Source organism: Manis pentadactyla, chromosome 11, assembly GCF_030020395.1.
Source record: "Manis pentadactyla isolate mManPen7 chromosome 11, mManPen7.hap1, whole genome shotgun sequence".
Classification (NCBI taxonomy): Eukaryota; Metazoa; Chordata; class Mammalia; order Pholidota; family Manidae; genus Manis; species Manis pentadactyla.
The window spans coordinates 32,427,901-32,449,542 of NC_080029.1; the positions used below are offsets into that span (position 1 = coordinate 32,427,901).

Sequence of the window (21,642 nt, forward strand, 5' to 3'; positions counted from 1 at the left end):
ATTTTAGAAGCTGTCATGTTAAATCCCAAAGGCTTAACTCTGTGGGAGTTTTTCTTCTAAGGCGGTCTTCTGAGTCAGCATTCTGTCTGGGAGTCTCCTTTTACCTTTTCGTGTCTTTCCCTGGTGAAGAGCTGAACAAATAGGAAATAGTTGATCTTTCACAATTAAAATGAAACAGAAATAAACCTCTAGTAAGCCCAGCCTTGGCTCACTCTTTTTTAATATTTATTTTTTGTTTGTTTAGTTTGGGAAGAACAGCATAGCAGGAATTCTATGTGAAGTCTATATATAACTAAGTAGACAATTCTTTTGCATTCTGTCTTCTCTTCCCTCCATCCCTCATGGGTCTTTTAATTTGGGTTCAAGTTTCAGGTACAAGTAGTTTATTTGGAAATGCAGGAATTAGTTGAGGAGTGAAGTAAGATAGGGAAAGGAAGGGTGACTTAGTGAACCAACTACAACTCTGGTTAATTGGAGTTTGATCCGAAGAGGAGAGAGTATAGAATATACACTTTAAAGTTACTCTACCTGGGAACAGGAAGGTAGGATATTGATACACCAGCTCCCTTCAGTCATTGGTTGCATGCTGCTTCCCAGGAATGTTCATTCCCCAGAACAGCCTGCAGCCTCCTACACTTTGGAGAAAGGCCTTGGGCAGAGGTGCAGAGAATGGTGGTTGGAGATCAGGTGGATTATACAATGCAGTAAGGCCTGAGGGATACAAGCAGAGTATCAAAGAGTGAGCTACACCTCATTCCTGTTTCTGTTACCATAGTAGATAAATGAGCACCATGGCTTTATCTGCTCTTTCCTTTCACCTTTTTCACATCTTTACCCATGGCTAGCTCAGTGCTAAAATCTATCTTGCCTTGCTTTGTTTGGGAATCACCATGCATCTTATTTCTCATAATGGTATCTAGTGAGTACTACTTCATGTCATGGTAGTTGTGTACCTGCATGTATATTTTCTATTTGATGTAAGCTCCTTGGGAATCTAGGTACCTTACATATCTTTGTAAGCACCAGAGTTCCTGGCATGTAAGCATTTGTTAGTGTGTAATGAATGAATCTTTCCTCCTAACTAGTAGGTGCTTTTGCCAAACAGACTGTAGGAGGAAAGCCCCTAGGCTCTTGAATCACAGTTTCCTAACTTCAATCAGGATAGTGTCCTAAACTGCAGGGAGTTACTGGATGGACCCTAAAGTAAGGGCAATAAGGATTCATCTTTTCTTTTTTTCTTGTTTTTAGGGAAAGTTAAAAATGTGCTGTTTAGTAGTAGTAGTAAGTATATTCATATTGTTATGTGACTAACTACCATCCATCTGAAATTTTTCATCTTATAAAACTGAAACTCTGGGGGTGGTTGGGTGGGGAGGGTGAGGGGGATAAAGGAGCACAAAAATTCTCAATTATTGTAAGTTGGTCACAGGGATAGTAGTAGCGCATGGAGAACATAGTCATTGATACTGTAACATTTTTCTATGTTGACAGATAGTAACTGCAGTAGTCGGGGTAAGGATTTAGTAATATGGATAATGAACCACTGTGTTGTACATTTGAAACCAATATGAGATTGTTTATCAATGATACTTCAATACAAAAAAAAGTTAAAAAAAACTGAAACTCTGTACTCATTAAACACTAACTCCCCATCTCTTGGCAACTACCATTCTGCTTTCTGTCTTTATGTTAAGTTGAATCATACACTATTTGTCTTACTGCATCTGGCTATTTTCACTTAGCATGTCTTCAGGATTCACCCATGTTTGGTATGTGTCAGTTTCTTTTTTTAGGGCTGAATAATATTCTATTGTGTGTAAGTATGTATGCACCACATTTTGTTTATCCATTCATCCATTGATGGCTATTTGGGTTATTTCCACTTTTTGGCTACTGTAGGCATTCTTCTGTGAACTTTAGTATTTAGGAACCATACTGTGTTCCTCAGTTACTGCACAAGGGTTTCCACCAGCAGTGGACAAGGTCTTCAAGTTTCTCCACATCCTTGCCAACACTTGTTTTCTGGGTTACTTTTTGTTTCTTGTTTTTTTGTAATAGCCATCCAGCCAATAGGGTGTGAAGCAGTATCTCATTGTGGTTTTGAGTTTCATTTCCCTGATGATTAGTGATGTTGAGCACCTTTTCATATGCTTATTGGGTATGTGTATATTTTCTTCAGAGAAATATCTGTTCAAGTGCTTTACCTGTTTTTGAATTGGGTTGTTTGGGTCGTTTTGTTGCTGGGTTTTAGCAAACAAGCCTTTTGATTTACAAATACTTTTAAGAGGGTGTTTGCTGTGTGGTGTCTTATGAATGTGTGTTCATTTGTCTTGTTTATTAAAAAAAAACTTTCGCAGTATAGATAAGTAGATAGATTTAAATATATTATCAATCAGTTAATATATAAACAATAAACATATATTTTTTGTCTCAACAGTATATCCTTTCAGGCTCTGATGACTTTAACCTGTACATGTGGAGAATCCCTGCAGATCCAGAAGCAGGTGAGTATATCCCTGGTATGAAACAAACTTCTGTTAATGTAGTCTCTGTTGACAATTGGCATGCTGTGCCCCTACAGGACAGATCAATAGCAATGGAGGAAGATATTTCTCTTTTAACATAGTAAGAAGTTTAGCAGAAAAGTGACCAAAGGAAATTTTAAAACAAAAATTAGAAGCCAGATTTAACTGTAGCCTTCATACACAGCCTAATCTGACAAATGATGCCCAGGTTTTTTCCTCTAAGAACTTTTCTTTAGATTTTGTAGATCTCCTTTATGTCCATTGTCCTCTCTCGTATTTCATACCTGAAGTATTTTCATCTTGCTTTTACATGATGTCCCTTTGTTTTCCGTCTGCACATTCCTGCTTATTACTCTACAAACAGTTGTTAAGGTCATTTCATTTCCTTGGCTTCCCTGGTAATGTTAACTAAAGGGAAACTTTCTTTCTTGATGGACAGGTATACTCCCTGGGGTTTTCGACCCCAGATATCAAATAAATTAGGAAAAAATATTTCTGCATTTTGCTTTAGGTATATTCTGAAAAAAGCCTACAGCTTTCCTTAAACTTGGATCTAGGCCATCTGAGCTTTGAAACAGCGTGGATCATTCTTCATTCTTGATAATAGTGTCCACACATGCTCAGTTGAGTGTTATACTGATTGCCTCCTACTGGTAGAAGAATGTCTATTTTTTATTCTCAGGACGGCTCAATACAGCCATCTACTGTGAGTGATACAAGGCATCAAACTGGGAAATGGCCATTAGAAAAGTGATAGAGGATATGCCAAGTGTATTACACAAAATGTGTCTAGAGCTCAGAGTTTAAGGAAGTTGTTGGCTTGCCTATTGCTGAATTGACAATAATGTTACCAAACATCTACTTTTCAAAACTTGGTGAAGCCCACTTTTAGCGCAACGATCCTGTTGCTATGGACTGGTTACTAAATAAGTTGCTAAAGGCCTTTTTCCCCTTCTGGAATTTGGAAAGCATGTGTGAAGCAGCTCGCCTTTGAAGCACAACCAGATGGGACAGCAGCAGACTATCTGAACAAAAGGTGATGTTCTAGCACTCAAGGTAGTCCTGTATTAAGTCTTCACCCCCACCGCTGTAAGTCCTAGATTGATTTGCTGAGAAATAATCTTGGGCTTAATTGCATCTTTTACTTGATCTTGATAAGCTTCAAATTACTCAGTGTGACTTTTGAAATAAAAAGTGAATAATCTCCCTTCCCCCAGGACTGTTCTCTGTATTCCTTCTCATGTTTGTATAGAGAAAGGGGAAGAGTTAGCAATAAATAGTACTGTAGGTTTCTTCTTCTCTTGGCTGATTCCTGTACTGACCGAGGGTATGGGCCACTGTTAGGCTGTCTTTATAAGAAGATGATTATGCAATCTCTGGGTTGTCAGGGACCTGATAGCTGATTTAGGATTTCAGTATTAAAACTGGGAAATGGGTATCCAGATAGTCTAAAGGTCATATAAGCACAGCGTTTTAAAGGAATCCATTTCTAGATTCTCAAGTTCCATATGTATTCTTTCATAAGATCAGTATTCCTAAGATGGTACTCATTCTCCTTTCCCACCTTCCCCTTTCCCTTTGTCTTCCTCTCACTTCACAAACAAAATCTCAGAAAACAAAAGTACTCCACAAATTTCTGACCCTTTGGTGATGCATTGTCCAGAAGTGTAAAAACCTCCAAGGTGCCAAAAAATCTGAAGCATCTTTGTTTTGATAAGTTGTATTCCAGTAATAATTATAATAGTAGCTTGAATCTAAGACAAATGTTTAAAGAGACTTAGGGCCACAGTAAATAAAGAAAAATTTAAATGCATATTTATATTTTTGTTAGTGAAACTGTAGTAGAGTTTTCATAAAAATATATTAGGTTGAAATTTTAGGAAGGGTAGGTAAATTGGAAGCAATCATTTCAAAGAATACAAGGAAATGATGTAAAATTTCTATTAAGAAAGAACTTGTTAGACTTCAGATTCCATGTAGGATGCAATAGGTAGCTCCCACTGCAGTAACTACAAAAATCCAATTACAAAATCCTTATTTTTAAAGATGTCAGAGAGTGTGGCAACAAAATGTGCTAGAGGAACCGAAGTTCTGACGAAGGAAGAGCCCTTCCAAGCCGAGCAGAAGGTGCTGGCCATTTTCTTTTCCTAGGGGCATCTGTGCACAGGCTACAGATTGGACAGCCAAGGATAGACACTTCTAGGAAAAGAAATGAGAGTTTTTGATGGCCACTTGGGTTGATGACAGATTGAAATCTAGAGGTACCTCAGACACAAAGCCAGCCTTCTCTATAGGACATCTGCTGAGTGTTGGGGTTGTACTAGGAGCACAGGGTTTGGGTTGGAAAGGCAGAATGAAATTCTCACAGTAATACAGTACTTAGGAAACAAAGTCCCCCTGGTGGGAAGGGCTCATCCTGCTGAGCCTTTGCCAGATGTTGAATCTGCATGGGAAAGAAGGATGAAGAGCTTAGCTTAAAACCTCCAAAGGACAGAACATTCAGAGCAGAGAAACAGAGACTTCCCAAATTCTCCATCAAAAGCCCAAGAAGGGTTCACTCAAGAATAGGGCTAGAGCAGAAAGGCCGAGTGATATATTCTGCCTCTGGATCTCTCTGTCCCTGCAGCCATCTCAGTCTCTGTCCTCGGTGTTGCCACCACTCCAGCCTCTGCTCTCCTGCAGCTGTGCAGCCCAGAGTACTGGGCAGAGCTCTTTATATAGTCAGTAATAATGTATTGCCCCCATGTGTGTGGTGAGCAAGCCAACCAGGGTCAGGTGAGAATTCTGGCTAGGAACTTTCATTTTCTCTACAGTCTGCTAGGATGCCATAGTAAAATCTCACAGACTGGATAGCTTAAATAACAGAAATGTATTTCTCACAGTTCCTGAGGCTGGAAGTGCAAGATCAAGGTGGTAGCAGGGTTGGTTTCTCCTGAGGTCTCTTTCCTTGGCTTATAGATGGCTGTCTTTTCACTGTGTCCCTATATGGCGTTTTCTCTGTGCGTGAGCACCCTTAGTCTCTTTCTTTGAAAGGACACCAGTCATACTGGATTAATGTCCTACCCTAGTGACTTAATTTAACCTTAATTACTTCCTTAAGGGCCCTATCTCCAAAAAGAGTTGCATTGGGGGTTAGGGCTTCAACATATGAATTTGGTGGGGAGAAGAGACCATTCAGTCCATAACAGTCTCTTGTTCTTTTACACTCAATATCCATCTTACAATAAAAATTATAAGGCATGAAAATGTGGCCAGTGACAAAGAGGGAAAAAAACAATAGAAGCTGACCCACAGTATTATCCAGCTATTATTAGCAGACAAAGATTTTAAATATGATAAAGAAAACACAGACAAAATGGATGAAAGGATGGAGAATTTCAACAGAATTGGAAGCTATTTAGAAGCATGTAGACATTTGAAAACTGAAAAATACATCTAAAACTAAGATATTGGATGGGTCTAACCTACAGAGGACAGACTTGGTCAACAGAAGACAGGTCAATGAAAGATACCCAAACTGAAGGACAATGAGAAAAGAGAATGGAAAGAACAGAACAGAGGGTAAGAGACAAGTGGAACACAGATGATCTAACATACATGAAATTAAAGTCCCACAAGAGCATAAGTGAAAGAAAAAGAGGCAGAAGCAATATATGAAGAGATAATAGCTGAAAAAATTTTCCAAAACAAATATACCAATTCTCAGATTCAAGAAACTCAGTAACCACAAGCAGGATAAATACAGCACACCTGGGCACATCATAGCAAACAAAAGACAATGTGAAAGAGTCCAAAAGCAGCCTGAGAAAATGGACAAATTACCTGTAAGTAAGCAACATAATCACTTAACTGCCCTTAATGAAAGCATCTAAATATTGAGCATCAACAGCTGCTAACATCACAAAAAGAAAATTAGATATTATAAGCCTCCTGATGAAGGCACACAACACTACCTGTAGTCTTGGAGAATCAAAACCTGGTCAGACCTCAGAATCCAGCTTTCCATTTGCAGGAAGTAGAGCGGACAGAAGAACATATTTTACTACATTGTGAGGATACAATCCACACAGTCTAGACTGTCAGAAACTACAGGTTGAGTGGTTTATGTACTTAAACACATACAGTCTAATAAAAAAAGGAAGGATAAACAGGAGGAAACATACTGCTTAAGAAACCTTAAAGACATATTAAAAAAAATGAAAATATAAGCAAAAGTAAAGTGTGCATTTGGGAATGCACACTTGGATGAATAGGATTATTTAAAAGCACAGAGAAGTGATTAATATAGAAGTCAGGATAATGGTTACTTTAGGAGGAAGAAAGTCAGGTTGCAATTGGAGTGAGGCATATAGGAGCCTCTGAATGGCCAGAAAATTTACATTTCTTGACCTGGGTGTTGGTTCTAAGGGTGTTCACCATATAAAATATTAAGCTCTGATGGACAATGACTGCAATGGGAAATGTGGGGGGAGTCTAGTAAACATAATGTTCCTCGTGTAATTGTAGAGTAATTATACCAAAAAAAATTAAGCTCTACTTTTTATGCTATTTTCAGTGTCTTGTTTTATGCAGTGAAAAAAATTAGAAAAATTAGTAAATAATCTTGGATCAAAGAATAAATCACAAGGGAAATTTTTCTTAACTGAATGAAAATTAAAACATAACATCCCAGCAGAGGCATTCAAGCACTGCTTAGATATTTGACCCAGATCAGCAGTCTACAAAATTATCTGTTCACATGCCCATTCCCCCAGTAATTTTTTTTTTGAGTCATAACTTTCATACATTAAAGTACCCTTTTACTGAGGAATAACTTAAACCTCCACTAGGATGCTTATGATACAGGGTGCTTGTTATCCCAGGGTAACTCCTGTCATTAGAAAGTTCTTCCATAGCCTTGCTCTGTTCCCTGAACATAGTCTCCTGAGTGGTGGCTTACTGAGAATGGACCTTATTATCATTCTTCCTCCTCATAGCCTTTTACTCATTTGAAGGTAGCTCTCATGTACTCTTCTAGATCTTCTCCAGAGGTTGCACCTCCAAGTTTATGTAGCAGTTGCTTGAAAAAAATATGTCATCTTCTTTGCTATACTGAATTTTTTGGATTTGTTCTACCCTTTTTTGAGAATTAACTGAGTCAAGTTAATGGATGTAGTCTGTCTAGATCAGAGAGAATCTTTGGCTCCTCCATATGAAGTGTTGCCACATGGTATTTCAGAAAGTACACTCTGAATCATAGAAGCTGACTTGGGAGGCCACAGAACCCATGAGCTGTTCGTATATAGAGCTGGCTAGAAGCCTTATGGTTTCCACATGGGCTTTGGTTGCTACTGGTTCTCATCCTTTATTGGTGCTTAGGTTTCTGTGTGCACAAGGACAGGACCTTAGGATTCTCTCTCTTGTTGGATTCACTCATTGATAGTTGAGGGTTTTGTTTGCTCTGTATTACCTTCGATATTATACCATCAGTGTATCACAGTACGTCTGTCCCTTTGATCATCATCTTGCTCTGCATGTAGCTAAAGCACCTTTTTGGATTATTTTTAGCAAACCTGGTCATATTTGGGGATTCAGCCTTACTGCCACTATTCTGACAACCCACCCACATGTTTTTTCTTGTTCACATATCTTTTTTTTCTATTCTTCTTGCACTTTTTTCATTCCTTTACTATTTTTATAATTAAATACTTATTATCAGAATAATACTGGTATAAATCAAATAATATTAAAAAGTTAAAGCAACAATTCCATTCTCAGGATTCCTATAACACACTAATAATATTTTGAATTTTTAATTTTGGACATCCTCTGTTGACTTTCTATTAAAATCAACCAGTTTCCCAAAATAGGAATCTTTGCTCTCCTGTCCAGAAAGTATTTGCCTGACAGTTGAAGTATGGTTCTAAGAGTCAAATAGGGGAATAGAGAGAGCTGTGGGTTTTACAGATCTATACACAAATTTTTGTTTAATACCACCCTCAACTGGGCCTGTGTTATCAGTCCAGAAACATCTTTAGGTCACCTACAGTTGGCAGCCCCCAGGCTTTGCTTATGTTGAGAAGGATCCAGGAGTGTGATGGTGTAATTGCTCTGTATACATGCTTTCATTTCGTCCTGTTTCAGCTCTACCCTTTAACCTGGCTTCAGGGATACTTAGCACCTCTCATTTTTATATGTAATCTCTCTATTTTTTAATGTTGGCAATTCATAGTTGAAAAAAATAATTCAGCAAGTTTCAGCAAGTCAAACATAACATATGAGGGCTAGATGTAGCCCTCAGGTTCTAGTTTGAATGCTTAGATGACAAAAGTCTGCCAGGAAATTGCTAATCTGATCTACTGCCTGTTTGACTTAAAAATGGAACATGGCTGAGCTGCCTCTCTCAGTGCATGCCAGTTGAATGTGGGATACTAAGGCAAGTTAATATAGGGAAGCTGACTTGCTGTTATATGCCTTACTAGCATAATCAGATGACAAGCAGTCACCATTTATTGAGTGTCTGCTGTGTGCTTCACAGTGCATGCCAAATGCTGAGAGAAATACACTGAGAGCTATCTTAAGTGTGAGTGAAAAGCAAGGGGATCATTTTCTTCTCCACTCTCCTGTTCAGAAAAACTGAAAATACAAGGGAAATTTTTTGCTACACAAATTCCAGAGAGATGAAATTTATTTATTAAATTAACAGTTCTGACTTAATGAATTGGCTAAGTAATAGTGCTTCACATAGTGCTTCCTAATGGGCTGAAGAAATTGTTTTGAGATGTAAGACCTAATACCCAAACTTGTACCTGGCAAGATTAGGCTCAATTTTTTAGTTGATGTCAAATAATAACTCATTTCTAAAAACCTCTTTAAAAATTGGAGGAAGGAACAGAACTGGGGATTTTGCTGTGGCAAAGAAAAGGCCCATCCAACTGTGTTTTACACCACTGAATATGTAGGAAGAACATCTGTTTTTATGCAGTAATTCTGAAGATAAAATAAATTGATAGGCAGTTATACATAGAGCTAGTGTGGTCTATTGGAAGGAGCATTAGGCTTAAAGTCATACCTGGATTCAAGCCCACTGCCACTAACTAGCTGATTGAGTGATTCTAGGCAGATTATGTAACAGCAGTTGTCTGAGCCTCAGTTTCTTCTGTAAAATTGCACTGCCCTACCTACCGCCTCATATCATGAGATGATTTAGCAATCTTGGAAGCTTTCTGAAAACTATGTATTTCAAACATAAGACATTGTTATTATTGTGTATCATAACATCAGTGCCCATAGATTCATAATTTCCAAAGTATTTGTTCCCTAGTAACTTAGGTATGGAAGTAATGCATTTGGCAACATGTGATGGCAGTGGGTGTGTCTGGAAAATATTCATATTGCCTTCTCCTTCCCTTTCCATTAATTCTTGGAAAGGGCTTTAGGGTTTTCACAGATAGAGTTGCTTCCTCTGAGATACACCTCTACACTAAGACCTTACTATTTATGGAAAGAAGCATAATGTAATAGAGTTGGTAGGCCTGGGTTTAAATTCCTGATCCATTTGTCTTCTATTTGGAGGCTTTGGAAAAATTGTTTAATCTTGTCAAACTTCTGTTCAACAATGACGATAGTAATGATACCTACCTTCTTAAGGATATTGTGAGGGTGCTCAGTAGACACTCAGTGATTGTCATTAAGAAAGCCTTCTCCCTTTAACTTTGAGCCCAAGCCATTGTCCTCCTCAGATGCCCTCCTGAATGGTTGATTGAGTTACTCTTGGGTGAAGGCTGCTCTTGATTCATCAGTAGTTTAAGATGGGGAGGCGGGAGTTAATGTGACAAATTTTTTCCTAAATGGAGGGAAGAAACATGCAGTTTCACTGCCAAGTCACTGTAGCCACCCCTACTACCAGTAGGCTGATGAAGTAGGCTGGAAATAGCTGTAAATGCATTTTTTTTTTTTTGAGAGGGCTGTAAATGCATTTTAATGGGCCTGCATATATGTGCATGCTGTTTGTTCTTCTTTTTCTAGACAGGCATCATCACTCAGTGAGTTAGGCCTGGGCATCTGCTTTTTCCTCCCATGTAACTGGAAGAAAACTGTGTTTAATTGGTCACAAGTAGTTGGTTGCAAACACATGTAAAGTACAGATGATGAAAGAAAAACTTATTATAATTGACTTTTTTGTATAACTAAGCATTGCTGTCTGCAGCACTCTTTGAGCTTTACTGACAGCACTGGCTGTCCCCATCTGGCTCTTCTTAACTCTTAAGTGGTTATGTGATCCCCAGGAGGCAGCCACTGCTCTCTGTGTATTGTCAGTGCCCTGATTATACTTCTCTTTATGGTTTGAAACTTGGTGACCCTGGGAATGTTCACTTGGGCCTTTTGGAATTACTGAGAGGTTGTCTGGATTATGCTCTTAAGTGTGGTGAAGAAAAGTAGTCTCTTGCCCCTCATAGCAGTAAACTCTTAATTCTACCAGTGGAGTCAGGAAAGAAATAGAGTAATTGCCTCGACAGGTACTTACCAGACCTGTTTGGTAGATAACAGCTTTGGCCTTCTCTTCAGGCCTTGATGCCAGAGAAAATGATGAGCAGATTTACTTTAATTTATTCATTTATTGAGTATCCTTAGATAAAACATTATGTAAAGCCCTGTGAGCTATTGAAAGGTAAACACTTTCTTGCCCTCAAAGAACTTCCAGTCTAAGAGAGATGAGAAAAGGCTGTGTGTGTGTGTACATTAAATTTAAAAGGGGCTTCAGGGCCCCAAAAAAAAGATGAGGGTTTAAAGAGATTTTAGGTATCAGTATAGTTTTCATGGAATTAGCATTTCAGAGGATCATGAAGGGTAGGATTTTCACCTCTGTATTTCTCTTATTATAGTAAAAATGCTGTAAGAGACTTCCAAGTTAACAGCAGGAAGATGGAGGACGAGAAACACTTAGATAATCTACACACTGGATGATGGAGCCCACTAGTGGAGACTGGGTTTTTTTCCTTCATGCTTATATTCCACCATCTAATACACTCCCATCTTTTCATTCATTCCTTCAATATTTATTTAAAAACTACTTTGTGCGAGGCATTCTTCTAGGCTTAGGATACTTGAAAGGAACAAACGAGCCCCCCACCATTAGGGAGCTTGCATTCTAGTGGGGGTAACAGACAATGAATAAGAGACACAGTAAATGATACAGTGTATTTAAAAGGTTAGATGTGCTGTGAAAAAGAAAAGGTTGAGCAGAATAGGGGGGATAGGGAAGGGTATTGGAGTAGGGAATGGCAAGGTCACATTTGAGCAAAACCTCAAAGTGGTGAGAGAACTAGGCAGGCAGAAATCTGGGGGAAGAGTATTTCAGGTAAAACCAATGGGAAGATTCTGAAACAAGGATCTGCCCGGTGTTGAGAAACAGCAAGGAAATCAATATGTGTTGAAGCTGTGTGAGGGAATGGGCAAACAGTAGAGTGAAGTCACAGAGGTAAGTGGAGCACAGGGGCGTTCAATCATGTAGGCTGTCGCTGTGAGTGAAATGAGGAGCCGTTGGAGAATTTTGAGCAGAGGAATGACTAATCTGACTTATTTTAAACAGCATAGCTCTGGCTGCTGAGTTGAGGATAGATGGTGGAATGGGGCTGCCAAGGATAGAAGAGAGGAAAACTAGTAGGAGTCTCACATAATAACAGGTGAATGGTGATGGTGGTTTGAACCAAAGTAATAAATAAAAGTTGGAATCTAAATATATTTTGAAGGTAAAACCATCAGAATTTCCTGATACATTAGATTGGGGGAAGAGGGGAGCATGTAGAGTTTGAGATGTCTCTTAAATATTCAGGTAGAGATGTTGAATAAACATTTTGGATATAGAGGTAAAGAGGCCTGGATTTCAAGAGAAAGATCAGGATTAGAGGTAAAAATCTGGGTTTTGATGGCATATAGGTAGTATTTAAAGCCACAAGACGGTTGAAATCACTAAGTGAGTAAATATAGCTAGTTGAGAGAAGGGGACCAAAGACTGAGCCCTAAGGCATTTCAAAGTTAAGTCTCAGAGAGGAGCCAAAAAGGAAATCAAGGAGAGAAAGCGAGGTAGCAGGAAAACCGAGAGATGGTGATCCTAGGAAGGCAGTGAAGAAAGCGTATCAAAGTGGAGGCAACCATGTTAATCTTGCGGGTAGGTCAAATAAGATGAGTAGGATGAGTATTGAATTAAACCATTGGATCCTTTGGTGGATATCACAAAGCCCAAGTCTTATTGCTTTAGTGGAGGACTAGGTACAGAGATTTGATGTTCTCTGTATCATTTAAATAGCCTCTATTGCCTGATTTTTCACCTTCTCTCTCCCCTACAGAGTAGTACCACTCCTTCATGTATTTGCTCACATCTTGACTTTCACTACTTTCTGCAGTATTTTGTATGATAGCCCCATCTAGAATTACCAGATAAGGTTCTCCCATGAATCTGTCTTTTTCACCTGCGTATTGAACTTTTTAATATCACCCTTGACAGTGCTCTCTGCTAATTTCGATTGAACAATCATTTGTTACATTCTTAAATGTCCAACTCTGTTCTTCCTATCTTGGATGTGTCAAAATACAAACCTTGGAAGATCAAGAAAATTTACCATCTTTGTGAGGGCCAATGCTCTTTTGCTTGGAAATGCAAATTTATCTTCTATTGTCTTAATTTCTTGGCCTCCATTAGCCCCTTCCAGTCATCTGGTCCCTGTTCCTGGTTCCTCACTACTCCTTTCACACTTCCCCCTCCCTAAACTCCGAGTTATCCATTGTTTCTCCTTCTCATTCTCACAGAAGTGTTTGTCCTGCCTGTTAATTAATGGGTTAGTAGGAAGGGGGAAAATCATGTCAATCCAGGACAAGAAAATTAATACTGGTATTTTATCTGGGCGGATTTGGGATTTACTTCAGTACAAAATACTTAAGTATCCTGTTTTATAGCCCCAAGTGCCATTAAAGACCAACTTCCCAGAATGATAAATTCTGTTAGACCAAAGTATCTAGAAATCTTGACCAGGCTGGTTTTAACTTTTGAGTAGAAAGCTCAGTCATTCTTGGAAGATTTTAAGTGAATGAAATTGACAAGAAACAGAAGTTGGTAACTTAAGTTGGTGAGAAATGGGAGTGAGCCTTGAGAGACCTGAGGGGACATACCTGTGGCCGCATGTTGTGAAAAGGGGGGCATAGGTAAGGAAGGGGAGTGAAACAAGATCTATAGACATAGCCCCTTATCTTCTCTTGGGGGACATTTGGCCTTGGCATTTTCAAGAGGTCATTATCAGGGTGCTGAGCAAGGTATTTTCTCTGAGTCCGTTCTGTTTCTGGGATCCTCCTAAGGTAGTGAGTGAGTCACTGATGCTGGAATCTTAGAAAATGGCCCACTTATTTTCTTTTCTGAGGTTTTGCAGTAGAATAGACAAGGTGATTGATAGCCTTTCCCATCTCTCTGGCATCCTCTCTGAACCAAAGGTAAGATGGAGATATGGGAACTTCAGTCTTATAAAAGAAACCTACAAAGTGATGCCATGTTTGGCTGACCCAGCCAGAGCAGAGCAGTGGCCCAAGAAAATGACCATTGGTTTGTACAGAATGTATAAGCAAATGTGCTTTTTCCTGGGTTTGTGCTATTTTATTCCTTGGTACCCATTAGTAGTGATTAGGTCATGACTGAGCTTGGTAATCATGGAGTGAGGTTGATCCTCGCCAGGTCCCTCACAACCCTGAAAGGAGATTAGGTAGGTTATTTAGTTCTTGGGGAAAAAATTCCCAGCACAACTACTTCCAACTTAATTCTGCTATTGATGGGCAGGGCCTGGCCAGGTGATGGAAGCGAAAACTCCAAGTTCTTACTGATATTGTCATCTTGACTTCAGCTATTTCATACTAAAGAATCTATCTCTGTAATTTATACAAATCTCCAGGACTGATAAAAATTTATTCTCTAAAAATCATTTTTTCTAAACTGTACGGTAGCAGCTGTATTCAATCATTTGAAACCTGGAAACCAAGAAAGAGACTAGAGAACGTTCTGAAGCCCATTCATTGCTATGACTCTGTGTACACAGCCTTGGTTACCTTAAACAAATGGCAGCAATAATTTTTCCTGTACCTGTTGTCACCATCAGTCCTTTGACTCTATTGACTTCCTCGCCTTTTTTCAGATTTCCTAGGTGCCGATTTGGGTGGGAAGAAGGAAAAAAGATCTCATATTAAAATTGCTGCCAAGAAGAAAAACCAGATGAGGTCACTGTGTATGAAAGAGCAGTAGAAACAGTTTTTCCATGGTCTAAATGGCTGATAAACTTTAGATCTATGGTAGCTGATTCTTTAAGACATGAGACTCTATCTGTCCTCCTTTGGTGGCACTTAACTCTAGAATTGTCCTCTCCTGAATCACTGTCCATACAGTAAGTGCTTACTGAGTACCTGCCTTAGTTTGGGCGTTAACCCCACATTCTAGGTATGCAAGAGATCCAGTTCTACTCTCATGGGTTATTTGGTGTTGGCTATGTGATGAAATGTCCTGTGGTAATGCTACTGAGCTTGCACTCAGGATACCATTGGATTGAGTCTCCTCTTTCCCCGTTTCTAAATTTAAAACTTAAAACCAACTTATATAACTCCCAGAAAGATATAGAAATAAGTTATGAGCTTCTGACTCCATCCCTATTTTCACTCTTTGATCTCTTAAAGGCCACCATTACAGTGGAAAGGATGTTAACTATGATAGCCAAACAGACTCTGGTTCAAACCCTGGCTTTGCCATTTATTAGCTGTATGATTTGGAAGTGACTTAGATTACTCTTCTCGGAGGCAGTAGGGTTAAACAAGGGATTAGTACTAGGTTTAACCATAAGTTTATTTGCTGGTGTCCAGCCCAGTGTGGGCACAGGTAAGAGCAGAGTGTTGGAAAGGCAGAATTCAGAGGAGAGCCATGAGCAGAGAAACATGAGCAAGAATGCTACTTGTTGAATCAACCTTATAAAGAGGAGAAATAGATCTGAAGGTGGTGAGACCCCTGCGTTGGAACAACTGTTTTAGATTCCCATGGATCCCTTTCCCTTAATTCTCCCGTTTAGTTTTATTTTGGCTAGGCTCGGGTTACCTTCCCCTGCTCCCACTCCACTCTAGGAACCCAGTGCACTCAGACTGCCTAGGGTTTCCCACTGTGGCAGCCTGCTTAAGTGCTTAACATTTCCTGATCCTTTTTCTCCATGAAAACGTCCTTGTCCTATGCCCTAGTCACTAGTCACTCTTTTCCTTTATGGTTTGTTAGCAAACTTGGTGATGATGGGCTGAGATACGAATAGCTTTAAATGTATTATCCACCCCTGGATAAATCAAATATTAATAATGTCAAATATGGGTGAAAAATTAGGCAAAGGACATCTTTGTCGCCTATCAGGTAGAGCAAGCCCCTAGTGCTAACTAAGTTGGCCCCACCAAGGAGCAGACTGAAACCTCTGTCATGTAAAAGATAAGTGCATGGCAATAAAGACAGATATCTTCTGTTAGGCAAAAGAGTTGTATCAGGAGGCCAAAAGCAGAAGATACCTTCTCCAGAACCAGATTATTTCTGAAGAGGGGATGTTCTAGTCATTTTCCCTCAAGATGCTGAGACTAGAAATGTTGGGAATGAGTGTTTGAACAGGGCAAATTTGAGAGTGGGCTGGAGCCATGTGGAGCTGGTACTTTGTGTCCTAGTGGTGCCATGCCCCTGGTAGAGACGAAGAAGGTATTCAAGCTTAGATGAATGAACACTCATTTGTTTGTATCTGAATTCATCACATTTTGCCAGTTGGCCAGGGGCATAGGTTGGCCTGTGTGTACCGAGCTATTGATGGTTGCTCAGAAGCAGCCTTGTTCAGAACTTGGGTGTATGTATTCTGTGTGGGTGTGATGCCCTTACAAGTGAAATTGAACCTTTGAGATTATCTCCAGTTCATAAATGATGACATCTTCATCTGTGTTATAAGTACCAGGCCTTTGGTAGTTTTCTCAGTCATTGAAAAAGAAAACCTATAGTATCATCCTTAAAATACAGCTTTCTGTCACTGGCCTCTTGATTTTAATCTATACATGGTGTCTTTAAGGTCCACACTCTTTAATTCAGATTCTCCATGCTTGAGCTCTGTGTATTTTGAAAGTGACCCCAATTTCCTTTCTCTATCCTTAGCTCTCCCTGCTTTCAGTGTAAAAAAAAAAGGATTTTCTTCATGATTTTCCCAGTGATGTTTGGAGGTTTGTTTTTTTGGCTATTTTCATAGAAATCGAGGGAAAATGGATCAGAGATGTTTTTGTGCATTTAAGTAAGCACATGCTTCTGGTTCTACATGCCTTTGATTCAGCTGCCTAACTGTTCCCAAGCAGTTCAGTCTCATTTTGCTCATGACTGGTCTTTTCTAAGGTAACACTTGGATTCTATCTTGGGGATCAAAAACTTGAGAAATGTTTTAAGTGGCTGTGGCTTCATTGACAATGGAATTGCAGTGGGTGGGCGTGGGCAATGCTTACAAGGCTAAATAAAGGCTCTTGGTAAGAGCACATATGCTGAGAAATATTTCACCTTCCCTCTTTCCATAGCAACTTTATCTGTAAGATTAAGCATCCTGATGGTGGTATAGTTAATAAAAAATCTCGGCTCCAGTTCAGAGCTATTTGTCTGCCATTACTGGAACCTGTTTACTTTCATCCATTTCATCATTTGAATTGTGTTTTCTTCTGTCTTCCCAGGTGGCATTGGTAGGGTGGTCAACGGAGCCTTCATGGTGCTGAAAGGGCATCGGTCTATTGTTAACCAGGTCCGATTTAACCCCCACACCTACATGATCTGCTCTTCTGGTGTAGAAAAGATTATCAAGGTGAGGCACCTTCCCCTTCTGTCCTTTTACATAAATTATTACACTTCATAATGGGAAGAAACTAGAACAATGTATGTAGGACCTCATACCTAAACATTCTAAAGGTCTATCAAATTTATCAATTATTTTGACATAAAATATTGAAAGATGGATATTTTAAAAAGTGATTCAAAACCCTCCTTTCAGAACCATTTTAAAAAATAGTTACTAGACTTTGAAACTAGGCACTACCCATATGCCACTGCATTTCCAGTGACCTTTGATCTTGAGTCTAATGACTCAAGTTACTCAGTGTGCACTTTGCATTAATTGCTGTCCTAATACAGTACAGATACAACTAAGTGACTGCCAGAACCATATCTAGATTGTCTCAGAACATACCAAAACCACTGCATATGGTTGTGATTGAGGCTAAACATTTGCACCAATTGCCCATCAGCTGAACTAATTAACCCTCAGTATATTAAGAGCCTGCACAACTGAGACTCAGCCTGGCCTGGGTCCATGGGAGGATGGCCCACTGCCCATGATTTACATTCTAGTTGCTGGTAACTCTTTTCCACATCTGAGAAAATGAGGGTTCTGGGTAAATGATGAATTCTTGAAGCTCATATGTAACTTGACTTTAAAGAAGAATAGATGGTATTCCCTCCCAAACCCTCATTTTTTTCCTAAAATGACATTGAAAATCTGAGGGTGGTTTCAGGGAAATAGTAAAAATTGGTTTATGGTGATTTGGGAGTTTTCATTTTCTTTTGTTCTTAAGGAAAGAATAAGGCTATCCAGAGTTAAATCAAGTTGCTTCTGAGGCAGATGAAGCTCTCAGAAATGTAACGTAGTATGGGTCAGTATTTTTATTTGTCTTTGTTCCAGCTTCCTTTGTTTAGGTTTTATTGGTCCTGTAAATCAGGGCTACTGTTCATAATTGCACACATTTCCCAAAAGGCTACAGGACTTCTAGATGATTTTTACTGACTTTTTCTTTTTACAGATGATGCGATTTAAATTATAAATTAACTGGGGTTAATTGCTCAGCCAAATAGTGGTAAAGCTAGGATGTGCTTTATTTTTCCCAGGGTACAGCTCACCCACCATGCTAGCAGGCAGGTAGCAGGCAGCCTGATGCCCTGCTGGATTTGATCACCTCAGTAGTCCTTCACTGCGGCAGTTGTTGAACTGGCCCTGCCCCTTACATTGCTTTCTTTGCCTTTGGCCTGCTAGTAATGGGTTAGAACAGGAGCATGTGCTCTCTAGGCCTGTGGCTGTCATTCTCTTCCTCAGAGAGCTCTGCTGGGGTACCTCCTCTGGAAAAGAAATTCCTACTTGACTGTGCACTCAGGGATGCTTCTGTGCTAAGTCTCCCCAGTTACTGTTCAGTCTGCTGGAGTCCTTACCCCTAAGGTCATAGGTTGGAAACTAGCCAAGTTCTCAGAGGAAAAAGAGAACAAACTTTTCTCTGTGAGCTTATCCAGATTGAACTGTGGAGCACACTCCCTCCTTCGAAGTTCCATTGGGGTCTGAACCCCACCACACCAGGAGGCATGTTTAGCCATTTGAACTCCTAAGTCAGTACGGTTGGTACCCTTGAGCAGCTCTTTGAGTCTGTCTCCCTCTGTCAAATGAAGACATGAACGGTGACTTGCCACCCAGGAATGCCTTGTGAATTACTGTGCCTGACAATTTCTGATGATTTTAATAAAGGTCACCTTCCCATTTGCTATTTCTGAGAAGATCAGTGGCTCAGAGTATCATCCCACCATGTTCTAGTCCACGTACTTTTCTCTGCCCACCTCTTTCTCACCTTCACTCCATTTTCTCTTTGTCTTGTCCTTTACTGCTGCCTTTCTAGCCTAGAGGAGAAGAGTCTCTCTTGTCAAGGCCAGCTTCTTTTCACCCATAACAGGTCTTCTATTCTCCTGAATGCCTACACTTAGCAAAAGAGGGGGTTCATTTAGTAGTTAAGCATAAGAGGGGGCAACATGGGGGAAATGCTGACATTTTTCTCAGAGACCAAGATTATTTATTCATCCCTGCTTACAGTACACCTATTGTGTGCCATTTGTGCTAGGCCCTGTGGGGAACACAAAGGTAAAGAACAGTAACACAGCCCCCCTAGAATTGATGATCCAGTAGGAGAGATGAAAAATAAAGATAAAGATAAAAATGCAGTAGGTACATAAGAGATGTAAATGACGTACTGTGGGAGGAGGGAAAGGTGGTTTGCAGTCTGGGGTGATCTCACTGTAGGTACTATGTGAACTAGATTTTGAAGTATAAAGACTGTAAAAGGCAGGAGTAAGCTGGGAAGAACATTTTTTAAGTTGACGAATGGATATTTAATTACTGAATTGAACCAACAAATATCTGTTGATCGTCTACTATATTCCATGCATTGTGCTTATAAATAAATGCCCAGAAGTAGCCAACTGTGGGACCTGTTCAGAAAGTAATCATGTTTGGCCAAGGTGAAGAGCACAAGAAAGGAGAGGACTAAGATACAAGTCCGGAAAGTTAGGCCACAGGAGGGCCTAGAGGGTCTTGGAAGCCAGACTGGGCAGTGTGGGGAAACCACGAATACCAACTTAGGTCCCTATCTGTGTAGTTTGTTTTTTGCTTTTTGGTAGATGGAAAAATTTCTAAATTTAGTATAATAGTACAAAGAGAGAATAGGGCTTAGAGCTGCCTCATCAAGCATGTCATCGTCACCTGTGTGGATCAGAGCACCGATACTTAATTGCTTTCTGTTTTGATGATGTTTGAATAAGAATTAAACTGCATCCTTTTCCTCAGCAGCCTCTTGAGCCAAACTTTTAACTGGGCTTGGAGAGAAATCTGCTCATCCCTCCTCCTTTTCTCATGAACCTTGGCCCCAAAGGAGGCGTGTCTAGCAATAGTTAACATGTAACAGGAAGTTGTGTTTGCATGGCCTCACTTCTGAGTTGTTGACTTTCAGTGTAAAGAAAGAATTTCACAAATGTTTGAAATTGATATTATAAGGATGAGGACCAAGGTAATAGGGATAGTCAATATTTCTGTTGATCAAAAGTCTATTTGAGGATGAGTCTAAAACTTTCTGGTTGAGATAATCAGCTGCCAAGAGAAGAAAACACAGCACATTTATTGGTGCTTGGGTTTAGGTTATGTCATTTCATCATTCTCATTACTGCAGATGAGAAAAGCGGCTTTCATGGGTGAAGTCCTTAGCCCAGGGCCACATGAAATGATGGGGCTGGGGCACCTACCTGTTGTTATCTGCTCCTGCAGCCCTGTGCTACAAGTCCCTCAAGAACTGAAGACTAGCTGTCTGGAATGGGGGTTTTGTTTTGCTCTGAATCTCAGGATTGGATGACACTCATCTAATTCACTGTTGAGCTTCACCCAAGGTCACCAGCTGATAGGAGCTGAGTGGGAACCCATACTCAAGTCTTCTGCCCCCTGATCCAGCCTTTTGTTCCTTTACTCCAAGCTTCAGGAATGAGAGTTACCTTGGCTTAATGTATTCCAGAGCCCAACCAAAGCTGACTTCAGGGTCATGGTACTCATTCCTGAAGTGAAAACATAGGGGGCTGGGTAGTAGATGAGAACCTAGAAACTGGCTTGACAGTTGGGCTAGCATCTCACTGTTAATATTTTATATTGCTATTAACAAATTCTGAGCTTCTGTGAAGCACATGCAGATTTATCTTCATATTAGATCATATGGGTAGTAACATTTTATCATTTTTAAACTGGGGAAGTAAGAGATTTGGCCCAGAATATAGAATAAAATGCATAAATGTCCTAAGGGCTTTGCTTTTTGGACTCTTCAGTTTCCTTTCTAAGCCACCAGAATTTTATTCCCTTGGACATCTGTTTGCAGAGACAGTCATTTATAGTTTGGTCCCGTTGCTGAAGACAATGTCTAAATGTTTCCCAAACACTGGGTCTCACAAAGAATTTGAGAATCTCTTCAGACAAATCCTTTATTTTCTGCCTATTTTCTTCTGACTATATTCTAGTGTTTGTTAAAAGTTGGCCCCCACGTTTAATCACCCCTTGAGTGCTAGTTAAAAATGCAGAGCCCTGGTTCCTACCCATGGCTTAACTGTATCAGAATCTCTGAGTTGGCTCAGAAGGCAACATTGTAATTATTCTTCAAGTGATTCTTGCCCACTCCAAAGTTTGGAACCACTGCCTTAAAAACTTTCCAGGTGAGATTGTGATACTGGAGAGGGAAGAACACATGAGTTGGTGACAGGGAACAAAGTTAAAGGAAGAGTGAA

At 39.8% G+C, this 21,642-nt stretch overlaps 1 protein-coding gene across 5 annotated transcripts in view; it reads left to right on the top strand.

Annotated features, from left to right (window-relative positions):
• DCAF5 (DDB1 and CUL4 associated factor 5) overlaps positions 1 to 21,642 on the top strand; it is a 109,033-nt gene that overhangs the window by 81,417 nt on the left and 5,974 nt on the right. For all 5 annotated transcript variants that reach the window (XM_036913377.2, XM_036913378.2, XM_036913376.2 and 2 more), the window contains 2 exons: positions 2,438 to 2,504; positions 17,253 to 17,380. In XM_036913377.2, the coding sequence (XP_036769272.2) occupies positions 2,438 to 2,504; positions 17,253 to 17,380 (195 nt within the window). The remainder of the gene's footprint in view (positions 1 to 2,437; positions 2,505 to 17,252; positions 17,381 to 21,642) is intronic.